Here is a 17,309-nt window from a genome sequence, read left to right on the forward strand (position 1 = left end):
AATCCCAAGTATACTCAAGTAATGGTTCAGTCTACAGGCGGAGTCAGGAATTCATGAAATGAGGTTAAATTTTTTTTTAATAAGAATGGTGAGTGAGAGAGAGAATATAAAATAAGAAGTGTCACGTTTGAGTTTTTGATTTTTTTTTTATTAAAAATATTATAAAAATGCTAGAAATCTCTCAAATTATATACAAATCAGTTTTTTTAAAGAACGGGAGTTCAATAGTATAAAATTTCACAAAAAAATATGAGGGTCAATTTTTTTGTATCCCTAACATTTTACTATAATTTATAAAAGAGGTATATTTTTTAGTACTAGTTTCTGAAGAAGAAAAAATGAGCCCACATTTTTGTATAATAGGTCCGTCCCTGATATTTTTTAGTCACCTCTCCCTTTTTTTAAATTTTACGTGTCACCAGTCATGTAAAGATGTGACAATGGGTAAAACGAAGTACATGATACGAAATCCCCCAAGCATAAATTAACGGCTGTAATTAAGATGAAATTGACTTGTGATTTGGATATTATAAATAATTATGATGTTGCAATTGCAAGGATTGGATTTGGATGAAACCGCGCCGTGACTAGATCCCCTGCCTCACCCTTGTCGTTCAACCTTTACATTATTATATCATATTCATATACGCTTTGGCTTTTTACCGTCTGCTATCTGACTAGAGCTACAATTTTTCTGCTGTCGGCACTCTTTTGAGGAAGCTACTCGGAAACGCACAAGAGGAAAAACAAAAACAAAAATGAAAGGAAGAAGAAAAAGGAAAACCGCTAACTATCACTAACTAAAATAATGTAATGTCATGTGACAAGGACTGCAAACGAATCAAATTTATTCTAATTTGAGTTTAGTTTGAATTAATTTTAAATTAAGTTTGATTTGAATTAATTTCGAATTGAATTTTTTACAAACTTAATTTCGAATCTTTTACGAATTTTTTTATGACAATGAAGATTGATCGTAGTCACCGAAAGCGAGAGGTAAAAATCATCTAGGGTTTTAGAACTGAGAACGAGAGTTATGACTTACGAGTTATGACTTATGACTGGGTGGCCTTATGTTTTAACTTTTAAGTCATCAACGAAAATCAACGGTTCACGTTACTTTGAGATTTGAACTATAATAGTTCGCGCCTCTATATCTGCCTCTGCAGACTCACATCTCCTAAGTCCTCCTCTCCCATATCCTCATTCTCCTCTCCCATATACATGTTGGGTTTTGACGGTTCAAACCCATTAATTAAGTATGTTGGGGTTTTGACGGTTCAAACCCATTTGTTTGCTTAAGGTGCGGAAAGAGTAAAACAAAATTTTTACATCTAACTTAAGCTACGGATTAAATGAATCAAGAAGATCCGTTTAATCCTATTTACAAATCTACTACATAATTGATTTTCTAAAGCTTTAAATCTATTTACGAATTAAATAGATTAATATAACAATTTATACCTTATTTCCAAATCACAGTTGGAATGCAGATGAGCGAGAAGAGCTACACCAGGGAAGAAATCGACTCGGAGCATCACACGTGTGATACCTCTATTGGTTATCCACCAGGACTAACCAGAGAGCGGTTTATTTCTTTTGCCAGAAATACTATAAACCGCGGTATACAGCAAAAACACTATTCACTGAAAAGGCGTAATAACACTATTCACAAACTTTCGGTTAATCAGATTCACTAATAAACAAAATCTGAAATATTGCAAAATTCGGTAAAACACTATTCACCGATCCGAAAAACCGTAAACCGAGAAAGAGAGAAATTCCAATTAACGAAGTAATCAGATTAACACGTGAATTAGTGAATTTTCTCTTTCACCTATGCCCCTCTATTTATAGGCATTCGAGGAGGTTCGCAAAAGACCGAAATACCCCTGAAGTTGCCAAAATTACCAATTTGCCCTTTTGTGGCGGTTTTGGAGAGGCATCCAATTTGGATTTTGCTATTTCATATTGGTTGGATTTGTTTAATGGATCCTAAACCCATTAACCCAAAGGAATAGTAAATAGTAACTATCCAAATCAAATATGTATAATTGCCATGTACAATTATATTCGTCTGCGGTTTTCGTTTGGTAATTTTTATACAACATGTCAAACACGTTTATAAACTAACCAGTGTTTCTGTTTGTCATTCTAAATGACGTATAATTAATTATAATTAATTATATCAAGTATAACTAATTATAACCATTAGTTTTTGCTTTGTCATTTTACATGACAAATATAATTTAATTATAACATGTATAATTTAATTATAACCATCTTAATATTAATTACAATCAATTTATAATTAATCAGTAAGATTTTCCGAATAGCTCCTATATGGTGTGACCCAATAGGATCTGTGTTATGTTGGTAAATAGAGTTAAAACTGTTTTAACTTCTATAATCATGAGCGGCATCTGGCAGTATACATCATGACCATCCAATTACACAGATGATGATGTACTGTACAATATCACGATCCAGTAAACAATTTACTTGTGTCTGTTCTTCTGTCTCATAGCTATCAGATCAGTTTCAAGGTAGATGTGTGTCATCCTTGTTAACTGAATCTTTTCTTGATCTTGAGTAGACTATCAAATATAATTACTCTTGTAATTATACCGCATGCAGATAATCTAACTCTACCAAGGGGCCCAGTGATGCTATAGCTCGTATAAAATACGAGGGACAAATAATACTTTTGGTAGACTATCACTTCCTTAGCTAAGCTACACATATGGAAATGCTACCGTTATTACTGCTTTTTATGGACAGCGTTAGATAACAGTCACACATACATATTACTTAGTAGGAACGATAAATACCTCATACTTTAGAACTTGACACTGAATGAAAACATTAATAACACGAACACAATTCTATTTAATGTTTCATTCGGGGTCTGTCAAATATCATGTTCCTAGAACATGTATCTATGTGATTAAAATGACATCTCGTGTCAAGTGGTTTGTAAAACTTAACAATCTTTTAATCCACATACTAACCTTATAGCGGTAATTAGTGTTCCTGCTAATTACCTTGGTCAGTGACCTTTTTAAGAGTATATATCATCTATATTATGGAGTTTCACAATTTCAGTCATGAACTCGAAATGATCCATAAATGCAATAATACTCAAGGCAACAAAATGATATATATATATAAATAAACATTCAATTCATGAACAAAACTTTATGATAATTTATTGTATTATTGACTTCTAGATTATTACAAACTAACAAATTTATCGTATTATTGACTTCTAAATTATTACAAACTAATAATACATGTGCTGCGTACCTGTACTGGCTGCCCATGGATCCAATAGACCAGCTGACTCTGCATCAGCGGGCTGTGTACGCAGCTCCCATGGATCTTGCTCCTAGCTTGCAGCATATGTGGCAGGAGGTGGTGCGCCAAATAATGCAGAGACAAAGCCATCTGCAGTCTAAGATGCACTCCCACCAGCCTCAAAGTCGTGCTCCATCTCCACTCCATATCGTGGTCTGTGGGAGCCAATCACCTTTGGATTTGTATCGAACGGGGCCAGCTCATCCACGCTAAAACTGGGCTCGGCATTCCAACGAGGTGCTCCTTCCTAGATTAAAATAATGTTAGTTTTACTACATACAAAGAACTCTGCAATAAATAATATAAAGCGATAACTGACCGGGCCAAGCTCTATCGGAACTCCATATTTATTTCTTTAAGCATCCCATCCTTGGGTATTCAACACCCAGTGGTGGAACGCCCAACCTGAGTCATCAACTGCATAATTGGAAGTTAACTGAGTTAGAACAAACAATTCAAGGAAAATAAGAATATTGTGTGTGTCGTACTTTTAATATTAACTTGTAATTATCTACAGGAGGTGGCGGCATATCATGAGCGTAGATGGCCTCTGGTTGGTAATCCGGATTTCGTGGTGTAGAATTTATCTCCCGCCAATTGATGTTCTCCTCAGCATCGCGCAGCATGCCAACGAGGCGGCCTTCAAAATCGCCTATCTCCACGATTGGTGCTGTGTGCTCGAGCATCTGGCATCCTATATATCGCCAAGCATCCCTCGCCGTGCACACCAAGCTGTGTCCAACTCCTCTCATAGCGGTCAACAGCTGCAGACAACATGATTATGCCAACAGTAAGTAATTAAAATTTGCAATTTTAAATTAAAGTATGTTTCAGTTGTACTTACCGCACGAGCATTGATCGGACCTCAAGGCATGTAATTGCTGGATGAATCCATCAATCTACGTCGAAGGGTGTCGCCATAATGGTCCGTTAGGTAGACTGACGACATGCCCCATTTTTGGTACCAGACGGCATATCTCACATCCCCGGGACCAGCACCCAATGACGCAGTAGATGGCGGGCTCCATAAGTGCTACTCCGGATGTCGAGTCCAGTTGTACTGCAAGACGAAATGCTGGCTCCAGTCGACTTTAGGCTTAGTGTGCGCCGTATTGCAAGTACAATTAATTAGAAAGGAGAGAAACAGTGGCATTATTAAAGTGATAATGAAATTAAGTAGATAGTACTTACTTGTGGAACTTGTCGGTATCATCCTTACCCATCAGCGGGTACTCCGGGATGAAAACATCCAAGCCAAACTGTCGAGATACCTGATCGGGGCAGTGATACTCCACTATCCAGAAACAAACGACCGATCCCTGATAATACCATAGCCGTGTCTGCTCTAATGTCAGCGGGCTCAGCCATCTACGTTGATACCATGCACGATACGGAAACCAATCGATATTCGTATCTCGGAGCATTTGGAGCTGACCCTGGACATAAGAAATCCCCTTTCCCTTCTCTTCATGATCGTGATGACTCCCATATGGCACCGTATGTGGGGCATCTGTCTGGGTCAGGACCTCCCCACCGGGGATGTGGCAATGGTATAACTGGCCGATTTATGGGTAGATGTGACCACGACCAATGCTGGAGCAGAAGAAGTGGTCCAAATTAAGTTTGAGTTTGGTTTGAATTAATTTCGAATTAAATTTTTTACGAACTTTTTTATGACAATAAAGAGTGATCGTAGTCGCCGAAAGCGAGAGATAAAAGTCATCTAGGGTTTTAGAATTGAGAACGAGAGTTATGATTTATGACTGGGCGGTCTTATGTTTTAACTTTTAAGGCATCAGCGAACATAAGTTATAAGTGGAAATCAACGGTTTACGTTACTTTGAGATTCAAACTAGAATAGTTCGGGAACCTATTTTGAACGAACCAGGTCCAGTTTGAATTTAGTTTGAATTAATTTCGAACTATTTCGAATCGAATTTTTACGAACTTTTTCGATTCAAACTCCAATCGAATCACGAATTATGAATTTTTTGTGCAGCCCTAATGATGTCATTCATCAATATTTCAATTATTCCCACTGAAATTACTAGTAACGGATTGTTTCAATTTTTTTATGCAGAATTCACATTTTATATAATTAACGATATACGATATAAAGGATTATATTATCCTTCCAAATAAATTAGATATAATCAAAACCAGCGCCACAATGGAAGCCTTCCAAATAAAATTTATAATCTATCTCGTCATAGTAAGCTTCCTTTATATGTAGGGGTTGTTCGCCAGAGAGAAAAAAAATGACGCCGATTAGTAGAATTGTGGAATTGAGATAGAATATTTTCTAAAACTATTCTGATACTTCGCTTATATTGTGGAATTGAGGTAGAATATTCTCTTAAACTATTCTGCTAATTCACTTGTATGTTTAGTAAAAATGATAATTAGAATCGTGAAAGCTACTTTGCATCACAACTGGCACTTTTTTTGCCAAATTTTTTTATTTTTAAATGAGCTGCAGATTGGCTGTGCAACTCGGGTAAATGTCGAAATCCTCCAAAAACAGAGGTGTTTTGGTTTATTTTTTTTTCCAATTATGGTATTAAAAAAAAAAATTCGACTTGTTTCGATTATGCATACCTTCAACAAAGTATATGTTTTTATTTTTGAGTAAAGATGTTGTCCCTCTTGAATCCGTCCCCTATCTATCCCCCTAACAACGTTCCTTTTTTGTTCTCCCACGTGGTCAAAATCCACCCTCTTCAATCTTCTCTTAAAAAAAAAAAAATTCAACACAACTCAAAACCCACTCTGTTCTTCTCCTCTACTGCTCGCCACCAGCTACCCACGCCGATGGTTGTGATGGCGGTCGAGATCCGACGAGGGGAGCATGGTGCATCGTTGAGATCCGACGAGTAGAGCGTGGTGCACCGTCGAGATCCGACGAGGAGAGCGTGGTGCACTGTCGAGATCCGACGAGGAGAGCATGGTGCATCGTCGAGATCCGGCGAGGAGAGAGTGGTGCACCGTCGAGATTCGACGGGGAGAGCGTGGTGCACCATTTGAGGGGATCCATGCTAGCCTAGCGAAGGTTGTCACAGTGGAACATATGAATATTTTATTAGTTAGATATGAATACTTTATTTGTTAGATATGAATACTTCATGTTAGATATGAATACTTCTTGGAAGAGGTGGGGTGAGAGAGATGAATCTGACTTTTGAATGTTGAATTGTATAAATTATTTCGAACATGTATGAATACTTCGTAATCGTCAGTATGAATAATTCTTTAGTTAGATATGAATACTTCATTGTTTTAGATATGCATACTAGTCTGTTGAGAATATTTCTTGGTCCCAATCTGGGCAGGTGTGAATATTATTAGTGTCAGATGTGAATATTGTTAGTGTCATGTGTGAATACTTCATTAGTTAGATATGAATATATATGAATATTTCATTTGTTAGATATTGAGTACTTCATTAGTTAGATATGAATACTTCATTTGTTAGATATGCATACTTCATGTTAGATATGAATACTTCTTGGAAGAGGTGGAGTGAGAGAGATGAATTTGACAATGAATTTTGAATTGTATAAATTATTTCGAACATGTATGAATACATCGTAATCGTCAGTATGAATACTTCTTGGAAGAGGTGGAGTGAGAGAGATGAATCTGACTTTGAATTTTGAATTGTATAAATTATTTCCAACATGTATGAATACTTCGTAATCGTCAGTATGAATACTTCATTTGTTTAGATATGAATACTTCTTTATTTAGATATGAATAATATATAGATTCGCTGTAGTGGTCCCCAATCTTGGCAAATGTCGCTTTCAGACGATTGTGGTCCCCAATCCAGGCTGTCACAAGACGTCAGCGGTCCCCCTGGTCGTTACAGGTCCCCTCCAGCTTGTGTTTACATATGACGAATGGTTCTGATAATAAGTATGAATACTATAAATTCGTAGGTATGAATACTATACGTTTTGACTATTAATAAAATAACATTAATCTTGCTCTTTGGTGGTAGTTAGCACGTTTTAACTATTTTTTTTGTCTTTTAGTGCGGGGGACAGATAGAGGACTGAAGTAGGGGGACTGTTAGTCGATCCCTTTATTTTTATAGCATGGTTGAAAAAGAAAAGGGGAGAACAGCCAAGGTGCAGATTAGTTAATAATACAAGTTGCATTATTAACTTTGCAAGTGGTTAATAAAAGCAGCCAAAAGTTCATACCAAAACAAAACAAAACAAATTTGCTCATTAAACAATATATAGCTAAGTGCACCAAAAACAATTTAAATTAGATGAATGATATATATATACCAACCACTGCCACCAAATGAGGTTCTCTGCGTTTTGCTGCCGCATCTGCCTCATTGGCCTTTTCCCTTTTGGAAAAAAAATTCATATATATCCTCCTAAAAGTTGAAAATTACTAACTTTTCTTTCCAAATTTCACAAATCATATATAACTTGTCAAAATACGAAAACTTCAATATTTATTCGTTGAAAATATTTACAAAACTATCATATTTTGTATATAAATATAATCAAAGTTAATATTACTAATTATATGTAGTCCCATCAATTAACGATGCAAAAATTGATAACATAAATGTTAAAAAAGTAGTACAATATAATTAATTGTCCGATCTTTCTGAATCAAAGACACCTTTCTGGTATGATAAAAGAAAGAAATAGTCTTATTAATTTTTTTTTGAAAAGTAGTGGTATGATCACTGATTTCATAGAAATCAAACATACGTGATTTGATACCCAAAATAGATACCAAAATCAAATATGATAAATCGTACAATAGTTCAACATCCATAGACATAAAAACATAAAAGTAAAAAACAATAGCACAGCTAAGAAATAGTCTTATTAAAGATAAGTGGTTCCACCAAATTAACAAACCACCTCTCTCCCTTGCCTTGCCTTCAATAGAAAATCCAATAACAACAAATTTAATGGATTGAATTGACTATTTATGAGTTAGAACTGTTAATACCTTTCTGTGTAAGTGACCCCTGAACCCTCGTAAGGTCCAGATTCACTTATTAAGGAGTCCAAGCCAAGAAAATTTCAATATAAAATTAAGCAATGCACATTATTTTGAGCTGAGTTCAATTTCGAACTAATTTTGAGCTGAACTGATTTGATTTGAATTTAAATTTAAATTTCTAACTGGAAAGAAGAGTTCGAGTTTTATTCGAATCGATTCGAACCAATTTCGAACTGAACCGATTTGAAATTAAAGCAGGTTAAACATGTAAACATGTAAATAATCTAATTTCCATTAATTAGTGACATCTAATCGTGCAGAACCCGTGTACAAGGAGTTGGTACGCGTACCATTTATCCTCCACCTCACTACCTCGAAAATTGCCACAATAAAATCTGAATCCCGCCTGTATCCTCGACCTCTATTCTTTCTTTCGCCGTAGAAAAGCCAAGTCACTCTCCAACTGGAAAGAAAGAAAACCCTAGCAAACAAAAGATCAATCAAAATCCATCCTGACAAATTTCCATTCTAAAATGGCGGTTGTCTCCTCTGCTTCCTTCATCCCCTCCGCCTCCGCCTCCGCCGCCAACAGCCGCTCCACCTCTGGCCACAAATCCACCATCTCCTTCTCCTCAGCGCTTATTCTTCGCTTTCCTCCCAACTTTGTGCGCCAGCTGAGCACTAAGGCACGCCGCAACTGTAGCAACATTGGCGTGGCTCAGATCGTCGCGGCCTCGTGGTCTGATCGCCAGGCTCCCCTTGACACCCCTCCCTCCGCCACCGCTGGTGCCGAGACGGCGCCGGTGGTGGTGGAGGGCGATGACACGGCCGCTGGATCCGGATCTGGATCCAGCGGTAACGGTGTCGTCAGCAAAGTTGTACAGTCCCCGGCCTCTTTTGGTGTGGGGTCCTTTCTCAGCTCCGATGGGAGCCTTGTGGTTCATGCTGGTACGTGTATCACTTATTACAATAATTTCAATCTCCAGATTAGCTTGCATCATTGCTGCTCCTTTAATTATGCTTTAGTGTTAATTTTTGACATTATTAGATTTTCAGTAATTTAATTTTTGACATTATTGACATAGAATGTGTATTATACTATTATATGATATCAGATAGAATTATATTGTTGCTATTCAGTTAAATAATGAAGATTGATGAAGAAGCTGAGTGATTATGTTATTCTGTTAAGTCCAATGCAGTCAAACTAGTCTTTTTCCGGTTCAATGGAATTAGTCCATCTAGAATGGTATTGTTGCTATTAATATACTTAAATAATGAAGATCGATGAGGAAATCGAGTGATTAAGTTACTGTTTAAGTCAATATTTGTCAAACTATTCTGTCTCTTGATCTGGCACAGAGATTGTGCTAAAACTCAAATAGGAAAATATAATCTTTCAGTTACCAAAACTTTGCATGTTTATTAGTCTCTACTTGCTGTCTAATGAGTATTGTTGTCTAAAAATAAAAATAAGAAATCATATGTATGAAGAATTAAATTGGTGATATCTCATTTACATATTTACATTTATGTTTTGATTAGGTGAGAGAGTCGGACGCGGCATAACAACGGATTCAATCACCACCCCAGTTGTCAATACCTCTGCATATTGGTTTAAAAACTCTGATGAACTGATCGATTTCAAGGTTCTTGATTTTTTTTCTTATTTTTTTTCCTATTTTTGTTGGGCCGTGAGGAGAGATTTATAAGTGGATCTGTGATCATAGATTGCTAAATATTTCTACTGTGATATGGCAGGAGGGAAGGCATGCTAGTTACGAGTATGGTCGGTACGGCAACCCAACAACGAAAGTTCTAGAGGAAAAGATGAAGTATGAATCTCATCACTCTGTATTTTCTTTTTATATTTTTAAATGGTGCACTATAAATAAAAGAAACTAAACTTAAATTTGGTGAATGCAGCGCATTGGAGAGAGCTGAGTCAACAGTTTTTGTCTCATCTGGCATGTATGCTAGTGTAGCTATGTTCCTTGCACTTGTTCCTGCTGGCGGCCATATCATTACTACAACTGATTGTTATAGGAAGACTAGGATCTTCATACAAAATGAACTTCCAAAAATGGGCATTACGGTAATTATGTATTATTGTTGAAAATAGCTGCTCACTGGTTTTATTCCTTGAATATTTTTGGTTATGTATTCAATGACAAATCAATTTTGAGTTAGTAGAAAAATTACTTAGCGTATAGATCTAGGATATACTCTGCCTTGCTGGTTGTGTTAGACTAGTGGATATTCTGACATTTACTCGTTACGACCAAATATTGTTGAGGTACACCCAATAAATGACCCCCCCACCCCGCTTTGTAATTTGATTTTGTCTCTTTCTACTTGTAGGTAACTGTGATTGATCCTGCTGATATGGATTCCTTGGAGCGTGCACTAAACGAAAATGATGTATGTCTTCTCTCTCTAAGTTTCATACTTTTAATAATATAATGTTAATAAAACTACCATTCTTATTACCTCAAGCTTTAGAGCAAGCAGTTGTAAAATTGAAGTCCCACAGCTCTATTATCAAATGGTTTCCTTGTAGTTTCTATGCACATTGGAACAATTTTTAGAAAACAGGGACATGTTCAATTATTAGCTCGACTATTTAATGCAGTAAGTTGGTTAGTGCAATATAATCAACACATCGTACTTGTGTTTATCTTCCAGGTATCAGTTTTCTTCACAGAGTCACCTACAAACCCATTCCTCAGGTGCGTTGATATAGCATTGGTCTCAAAACTGTGTCACAGCAACGGAACTGTTGTATGTATCGATGGCACCTTCGCATCTCCGGTCAATCAGAAGGCCTTGACTTTTGGTGCCGACCTTGTCTTACACTCTGCTACCAAGTTCATTGCTGGTCACAATGATGTGAGTGAAGTTCAATTAAATTATTACAACTTCTTTATAGGTTACTTTTTAATTAATAGCGAGTGCTTGTGTTGTGTAGGTGCTAGGAGGGTGCATCAGTGGTCCAGAGAAGTTGATTTCTAAAATTCGCCAGTACCATCATGTAGTGGGGGGTGTTCTCAATCCAGTAAGCTATACTTGCTCATTTATATTTTGCTTTTCTTTGTTAATTTTATAGTTTTTTTAAATTGGTAGTTTCTCTTTTCATTTCACAATGGCTTTTGCATGTTTGTAGAATGCTGCATATCTGATCTCGAGAGGCATGAAGACACTGCATCTTCGTGTACAGCATCAGAATAATACTGCATTGCGGATGGCCCAGTTTTTAGAGGAGCATCCAAAGGTAAATACACTGACCTCTACGAGGAGAGAGATACAGAGATGTGCTAACTAAATTATTTCTCCTTTATTATTTCAGTTTATATTGGTTACTGTTAACAAAATTATTGATTTTTATTTTTTATTTTATTTTTGAGCAGATTGCGCACGTGTATTATCCTGGACTGCCAAGTCATCCAGAGCATGACATTGCCAAGCGTCAAATGTCCGGCTTTGGTGGTGTTGTCAGTTTTGAGGTAACTTTGTCTCTATCTATACAGACCTTTGACAGTTGAGAGATTTAAACTTAAATTTTCTTGGAGAAGTGATAATTATTGTTCTTCTTTGATTGGGTTATGATTTTCAGGTTGTTGGTGACTTGAGGTCCACCATGAAATTTGTTGATTCCCTTAAGATTCCTTATCTCGCCCCGTCATTTGGTGGTGTTGAGAGCATTGTAGACCAGCCTGCCATCATGTCTTATTGGTACTATATATACACACTTCTCAATATTACACTTTCTTTACAAGATTAAATTTTGATCCATTGAAATCATCCAACTCTGTTTACAGAACACTAGTTCTTGTTACATTCGACAATTTCCTATCAATGCTTTATACATTTCAATCAAATCTTAAATTCTTAATGCTTTGCAACTTGCTAACAATTTAATCTTATAATTTTTTTTTGGTGAACAGGGATTTACCTCAAGAAGAGAGACTGAAGTTTGGTATAAAGGACAACCTCGTGAGGTTCAGCTTTGGTGTAGAGGATTTTGACGACTTACAGGCCGATATCGTTCAAGCCCTGGATCAGATATAGAGGATTTTACCTGATCCTGTCATTTAGACTCTGTTGTGATCTTTATTTCTATTTTCTTTCCTCTTTTGCAGTTTCTCCGTTGTTGTCCTTTCACCTAATTGTTTTGTTTGTCTCTGTTGTATGATGTGCAGGGATCCAGTGTGTCCTCAACTTATTTTTAATTGAATGTGCGAATGTTCTGTTCTCTATATTTTGGTTAATCTCTCTGCTCATATTATGTTTTGTGATTCTCTCAACTTTATATTACTCGATACATAGCAGCCCTTTGGTAGTGTTCAAATTAGGGGAAAAAAAATTATATATAGGTGAGTGGTTGTTTACATAGTGAAATTAGGTACTAATAATTGCAAATATTAGATGGTAGTTCTACTTGTCATTTTATGCTCGTTATTGGTGCTTGCCCTCTCATACATTCCATTTGTTCTGGTACGGTGATATGGCGTTCATTGTTGAAGCATAAATGTTCTTGCGTAAATTCCAATGGAAAATAAGTACGCAGCGAAAGGAGAGGCAAAAGGAAATCCTTTAATAACGCAAACTTTTAACCTCTCTTGCCATTCTTACACTTTTGGGCTAGAGGCTACCCCCACTGGCAGATGAATCAGATTGTGAGCAAAAGTTTAGAGAACATGCTATGATATTAACAACTATACTTGTATTCAAAAAGAAAGAACTACTACTAGTGATAGTGATTGATTTTAGTGTTATTAGAGATATTAGTTTGATTTCTTTTCTGGCATGTTACCATGTATTGTAGATGCTCGATACTAGTTGGTAGATGTTTCACTAGTTTGGATATTCGGTGCTATGCACCATTTTGTATGAACTATTTTGTTTCATTAGTTTCGTAATGAAACAGGTGGAAATCCAATTTTTTTTAAAAAAAGAAAAATCAGAAAGAAAATCCAATTAATGGCCCAAGTGTTTACACGGTCTTTTTGCACGTCAAGCAAGGGAAAACTAATCGAAACATTAGATTAGGTATTATGTCCATGAGACCATCACCCAACAATGAAAAGGCGAAGCCATGATGCAATCAAGGGATTGATCCTGGAAGTAAATGGCCTAGTAGATCAGGTAGATGGTCACAACTCACAATTCCCCTCGGTTACATTTTGTTTTTGCAAAAACAATCAAGGAGTACACCGAACTTCCAATTAGGACCCCAAATGAACACAATCATACCTAGAAATTAGAAGAAGAACAAAAGCCATAAGAACAAATGTTGTGAACTATAACCTATTTATTCTATTTGGTGCATAATAGCTTAATTTGTTCCATGAATTTACATTTTTGGAAAGTGAAAAACAATTACTACGTGGAGAAAAGATGCCAGTGATGATCAGATGATATGCTTTCCTTTGTCCTCTCGAGTCTCTTCAGGATGTCTAGAAATGACGGTCTCTTGTTTACGTCACCCGACCAACATTGATCTATCAATCTTTCAATCAAATAAATTTAGTATATTCTTCACAAAAACTAAAAACAAAAGATAAATGTATATATATAAAGCATTCAAGACTCACTCCTTTAACTCGGGGTTACATCCTTTTGCACGAAACATTGGCCGGTGTCCATCCGCCACACATTTTGCCGCCTCATAAGGTTCCAACTGCGCAAGTGGCGGCTCCCCTTCAAGAATCTGAATTCAAAATCAGATCAAGGAATTGAAAAGGTTTTCTATCATCAACCAAGTCATTTATGATCAATGTATATTCAAAATTACCTCATAAATTATCATTGCAAAAGAAAATACATCTACTTTCTTGTCGTATTTTCGGTGCTTGAAGACTTCAGGGGCCATGTAACGATCTAAGCATTGTATGTATATAAATTCAAATAAGAAGGGGATCTTAATGGTGTATGTATTCCTTTTATTATAAGAAAAGAAAAGAAAAGAAATACATGCTTTAGCACTTACAACTGCCAGTCTCTCCAGTTAGCTTGTATATGTCATTTGCATGTTTAACATTTATAAGCTTGCTGAGCCCGAAGTCGCCTACTTTTAAGTGGTCGGCACTCGAGTTCACTAACAGGATATTTCTAGAAAAGCAAATACCTCAGTCAATTTGCTAAAATAATAATAATAACAGGATAGTACTAGGATGGATGACCTCCTGGGAAGTCCCAGTGTTGTTGCTTCGGTTTGGGTTTCATTTCTAGCCTACCCCAATTAACTTGTTTGGGAATAAAGACTTTGAAGAAGAATAATAATAGATATCAGGGGCAAAAAAAAGGATTGCAAACCTGGGTTTTAAATCTCTATGAATTATGACATTGGGCTCTTTATGAAGATAAGCCATTCCCCTTTTAATAATAACAAAAGGTTAATTACCTTATTTCAAATTTAAGTGTAACAGTAATTACTAATTAGTTTGATTCTGCAAATAAAATACCTGGCAATATCTAGAGCAAAACTAATTGCTGTTGCTGGACTAACAGCACCTTTCTCTTTCAGATACTGGTGTAGGTCACCCTAAAATTTACACAGGTTCAATACATTCTGATTATGTATACCATATGCTGGTACAATAAATTGAGAAAGAGTGAGACTATAGTGCTGTGCATAGCGCAAATTGGTCCATACTACGGATCAATATCTCTGTTTTCAAAGTCCAAATAGTCAACATGATCTTCATATGAAAATGTACTTGTAGATGAAATTTTACATTTTTTAAATTCTTTTACTATTTTGTTAAATAGGTAGAAAATTACTTGATCTAAAAATTCCAGGCCATTCAAAAGTAGTGATTTTCTACCTATCTAAAAAAATTCTAAAAAAAATATAAAGTTTAGTCTGCAAGTACATTTTCATATGGAGATTCATGTTGAACGGTTTGGATCGATTATTCAAACTTTGAAAACGAAGATATTGATCAATAATACGAACCAATCTGTGTGATGCATAGTACCATCATCTCACTCATTGAGTAGTGAAAAACACATACCCCTCTGAGGAACTCGGTAACTAACATCAACGGTTTTTTCTCTGTTACTGCTCCGAGGAACTGGACAATATTCGGATGGCGTAGCTTCAGCAGCAAAGTGACCTCATGTCTAAAATCTTGACTGTAATAAATCGAAAAAGCAATAGTAAATAATGGTACTATAACAAATATATACTGGCATTAAAACAAAACAAAATTGACATCAAAAGCAATATTTGTTGTAATAAGCATGGGAAGCGCTCACGCCACTAGTCTATCCTCTGACAGAGAAGGAAGAATGCGCTTAACTGCTACAGGTGTCCCACGCCAATTCGCTCTCAGAATTTCACCGAAAGAACCCTGAGGCAATATGAATTTACACAAATAAACTATAAATTAACATGACTAAGGTACAGGTATACCTCAAATACCGTAAATATATCTGGAATATAACATCTGAAAAATGTCCCACACTTTAGAGATGGAAGTAGAGCATGTTTATTTATTAAATTTTAAATTCTAGTGCTCCATGAAATAGAAAAACACTTGCTATCTACCAAGTCTGGTACCAGATTGTCATACTGGTACACATCAGATTGCTAATGAATGTGCTTTATGTGGTCCAGACCAAAATGCAGCAATAAAATTTCAGGAAATATATTATATCAGACCTTTCCAATTATCGATGAGGTTGAGAAATCCAACTCAGCAGGGTCGATTTCCCAGTCACCTTTATTAGACAAGGGAGGGAGCACCGGTTTTGGTTCGTTATGGCTGCCATTTTGGCCCTGAAACAAAGCAGGAAAAGATAGTAATTTAAAAGCATTGCAAGGTAATCATGTTTTGAGTTTGATACATATATTTGCTGTTCATAGTTTTGAGTTTGAAATGGTTTGCAGTTCATTTGGTCCCTAACTAATTAATTTTTTTTTATTTTCTTTTATTTTTCATTTACATCAAGATAAATCCAACAGAACTTACAAAGAAAAAGCACCAAATATGTACATTAAAGTATCGATCGGTACCATAATAAAAGGTCCAGTACTGGTATATGAATGTCAATTCGACCTTAACGGCAACAGTTGAAATTCATATCATACTTGGTTGCTGTGTAGTATCATTTTCACACACAAAAAAAAGATAGCTATGAGGATGTTTAGCCTAAAATAACACGCAATTAATTACCGCTAAATGTAAACAATAACATGCTAACTACATCACTTACATAAGAAAGGCCACCATAAGTTTTAAGAAATTCAATCATCAGGTACTTCTTTGCGCCTTCGGCATCTGCTAGCGGCTATCAAGAAACCAATATTCAGTTTTTTACATTAATTTTTTAATGTATGAATTTTCATATTAACAAAATTGACATATATATTCATACGCACGGTATTCTTCCAACGGTCCTGAGCATTGACATCAGCACCATGATCGATCAAACAACGTGCAACGTCAATCCAGCCCTGCAATGCAGCGACATGGAGGGGTGTACGGCTGTCATAGTCGCGTGCATTTACCAGCTTTGTATCCTCTTCTAGAAGCCTCTGCACAGCTGACGAGTCATTTTGGTGTGTGTGCCAGAGGATCAGAGATGTCCGGCCTACCTTCGCCTTACCCCTCTTTTTATTCTCTGTTGTGCCGCTAGACGAGCCACCGCTCGTCTCTCCTTCGCTTGTGCTTTTCTCGCTCATGATCAGACAGAGGAGATTTTAATTTGTGGATCTTATTTCATTTTGGAAGGGAAGAGAGAGAGAGAGAGAGAGAGAGGTTGTTCTGTTCTTCAGCTTCTTTCTATTCTTAGAACTTTTAATTTAGTTGTTTGAACTGAAGGATTATTTGTTCCATTTGGTCAAACATATATGTTGTCTATATTTAGTATTAAATATGTCACAAATGATTAATTCTTGCATCCTATTGAAATACATTAAGAGAAATTATAATAACAAACGAAAGAAAAAAAGAAAAGAAAAGATTCGC

General features: G+C 36.1%; 2 protein-coding genes across 4 annotated transcripts; one reads left to right on the forward strand and one right to left on the reverse strand.

Annotated features, from left to right (window-relative positions):
- The first annotated feature begins 8,730 nt into the window (after positions 1 to 8,730).
- MTO1 (Pyridoxal phosphate (PLP)-dependent transferases superfamily protein) lies at positions 8,731 to 12,590 on the forward strand. The gene is made up of 11 exons (XM_078304510.1): positions 8,731 to 9,282; positions 9,880 to 9,983; positions 10,096 to 10,169; positions 10,261 to 10,429; positions 10,696 to 10,755; positions 11,020 to 11,223; positions 11,303 to 11,389; positions 11,498 to 11,605; positions 11,742 to 11,837; positions 11,948 to 12,066; positions 12,279 to 12,590. Exons 1-11 carry the CDS (start codon positions 8,868 to 8,870, stop codon positions 12,400 to 12,402), a joined length of 1,560 nt encoding a protein of 519 aa, XP_078160636.1. The 5' UTR covers positions 8,731 to 8,867; the 3' UTR covers positions 12,403 to 12,590.
- An 879-nt stretch (positions 12,591 to 13,469) lies between these two features.
- LOC144555757 (serine/threonine-protein kinase VIK-like) lies at positions 13,470 to 17,278 on the reverse strand. 3 transcript variants are annotated; one of them, XM_078304178.1, is made up of 12 exons: positions 16,721 to 17,278; positions 16,555 to 16,629; positions 16,001 to 16,117; positions 15,595 to 15,689; positions 15,351 to 15,471; positions 14,799 to 14,878; positions 14,650 to 14,709; positions 14,324 to 14,445; positions 14,129 to 14,214; positions 13,929 to 14,044; positions 13,721 to 13,843; positions 13,470 to 13,587 (listed from the first exon to the last, which is right to left on the reverse strand). In XM_078304178.1, the coding sequence occupies exons 1-12, from the start codon at positions 17,021 to 17,023 to the stop codon at positions 13,560 to 13,562; spliced, it is 1,326 nt and encodes a 441-aa protein (XP_078160304.1). In that variant the 5' UTR covers positions 17,024 to 17,278; the 3' UTR covers positions 13,470 to 13,559. The 3 variants fall into 3 exon arrangements, with proteins under 3 accessions (XP_078160304.1, XP_078160306.1, XP_078160305.1); XM_078304180.1 differs by having other exon boundaries at positions 13,480 to 13,587; positions 13,718 to 13,843; XM_078304179.1 differs by lacking the exon at positions 13,470 to 13,587 and having other exon boundaries at positions 13,614 to 13,843.
- Positions 17,279 to 17,309: the final 31 nt, after the last annotated feature.

Source organism: Carex rostrata, chromosome 6 (assembly GCF_964058835.1).
Source record: "Carex rostrata chromosome 6, lpCarRost1.2, whole genome shotgun sequence".
NCBI lineage: Eukaryota > Viridiplantae > Streptophyta > Magnoliopsida > Poales > Cyperaceae > Carex > Carex rostrata.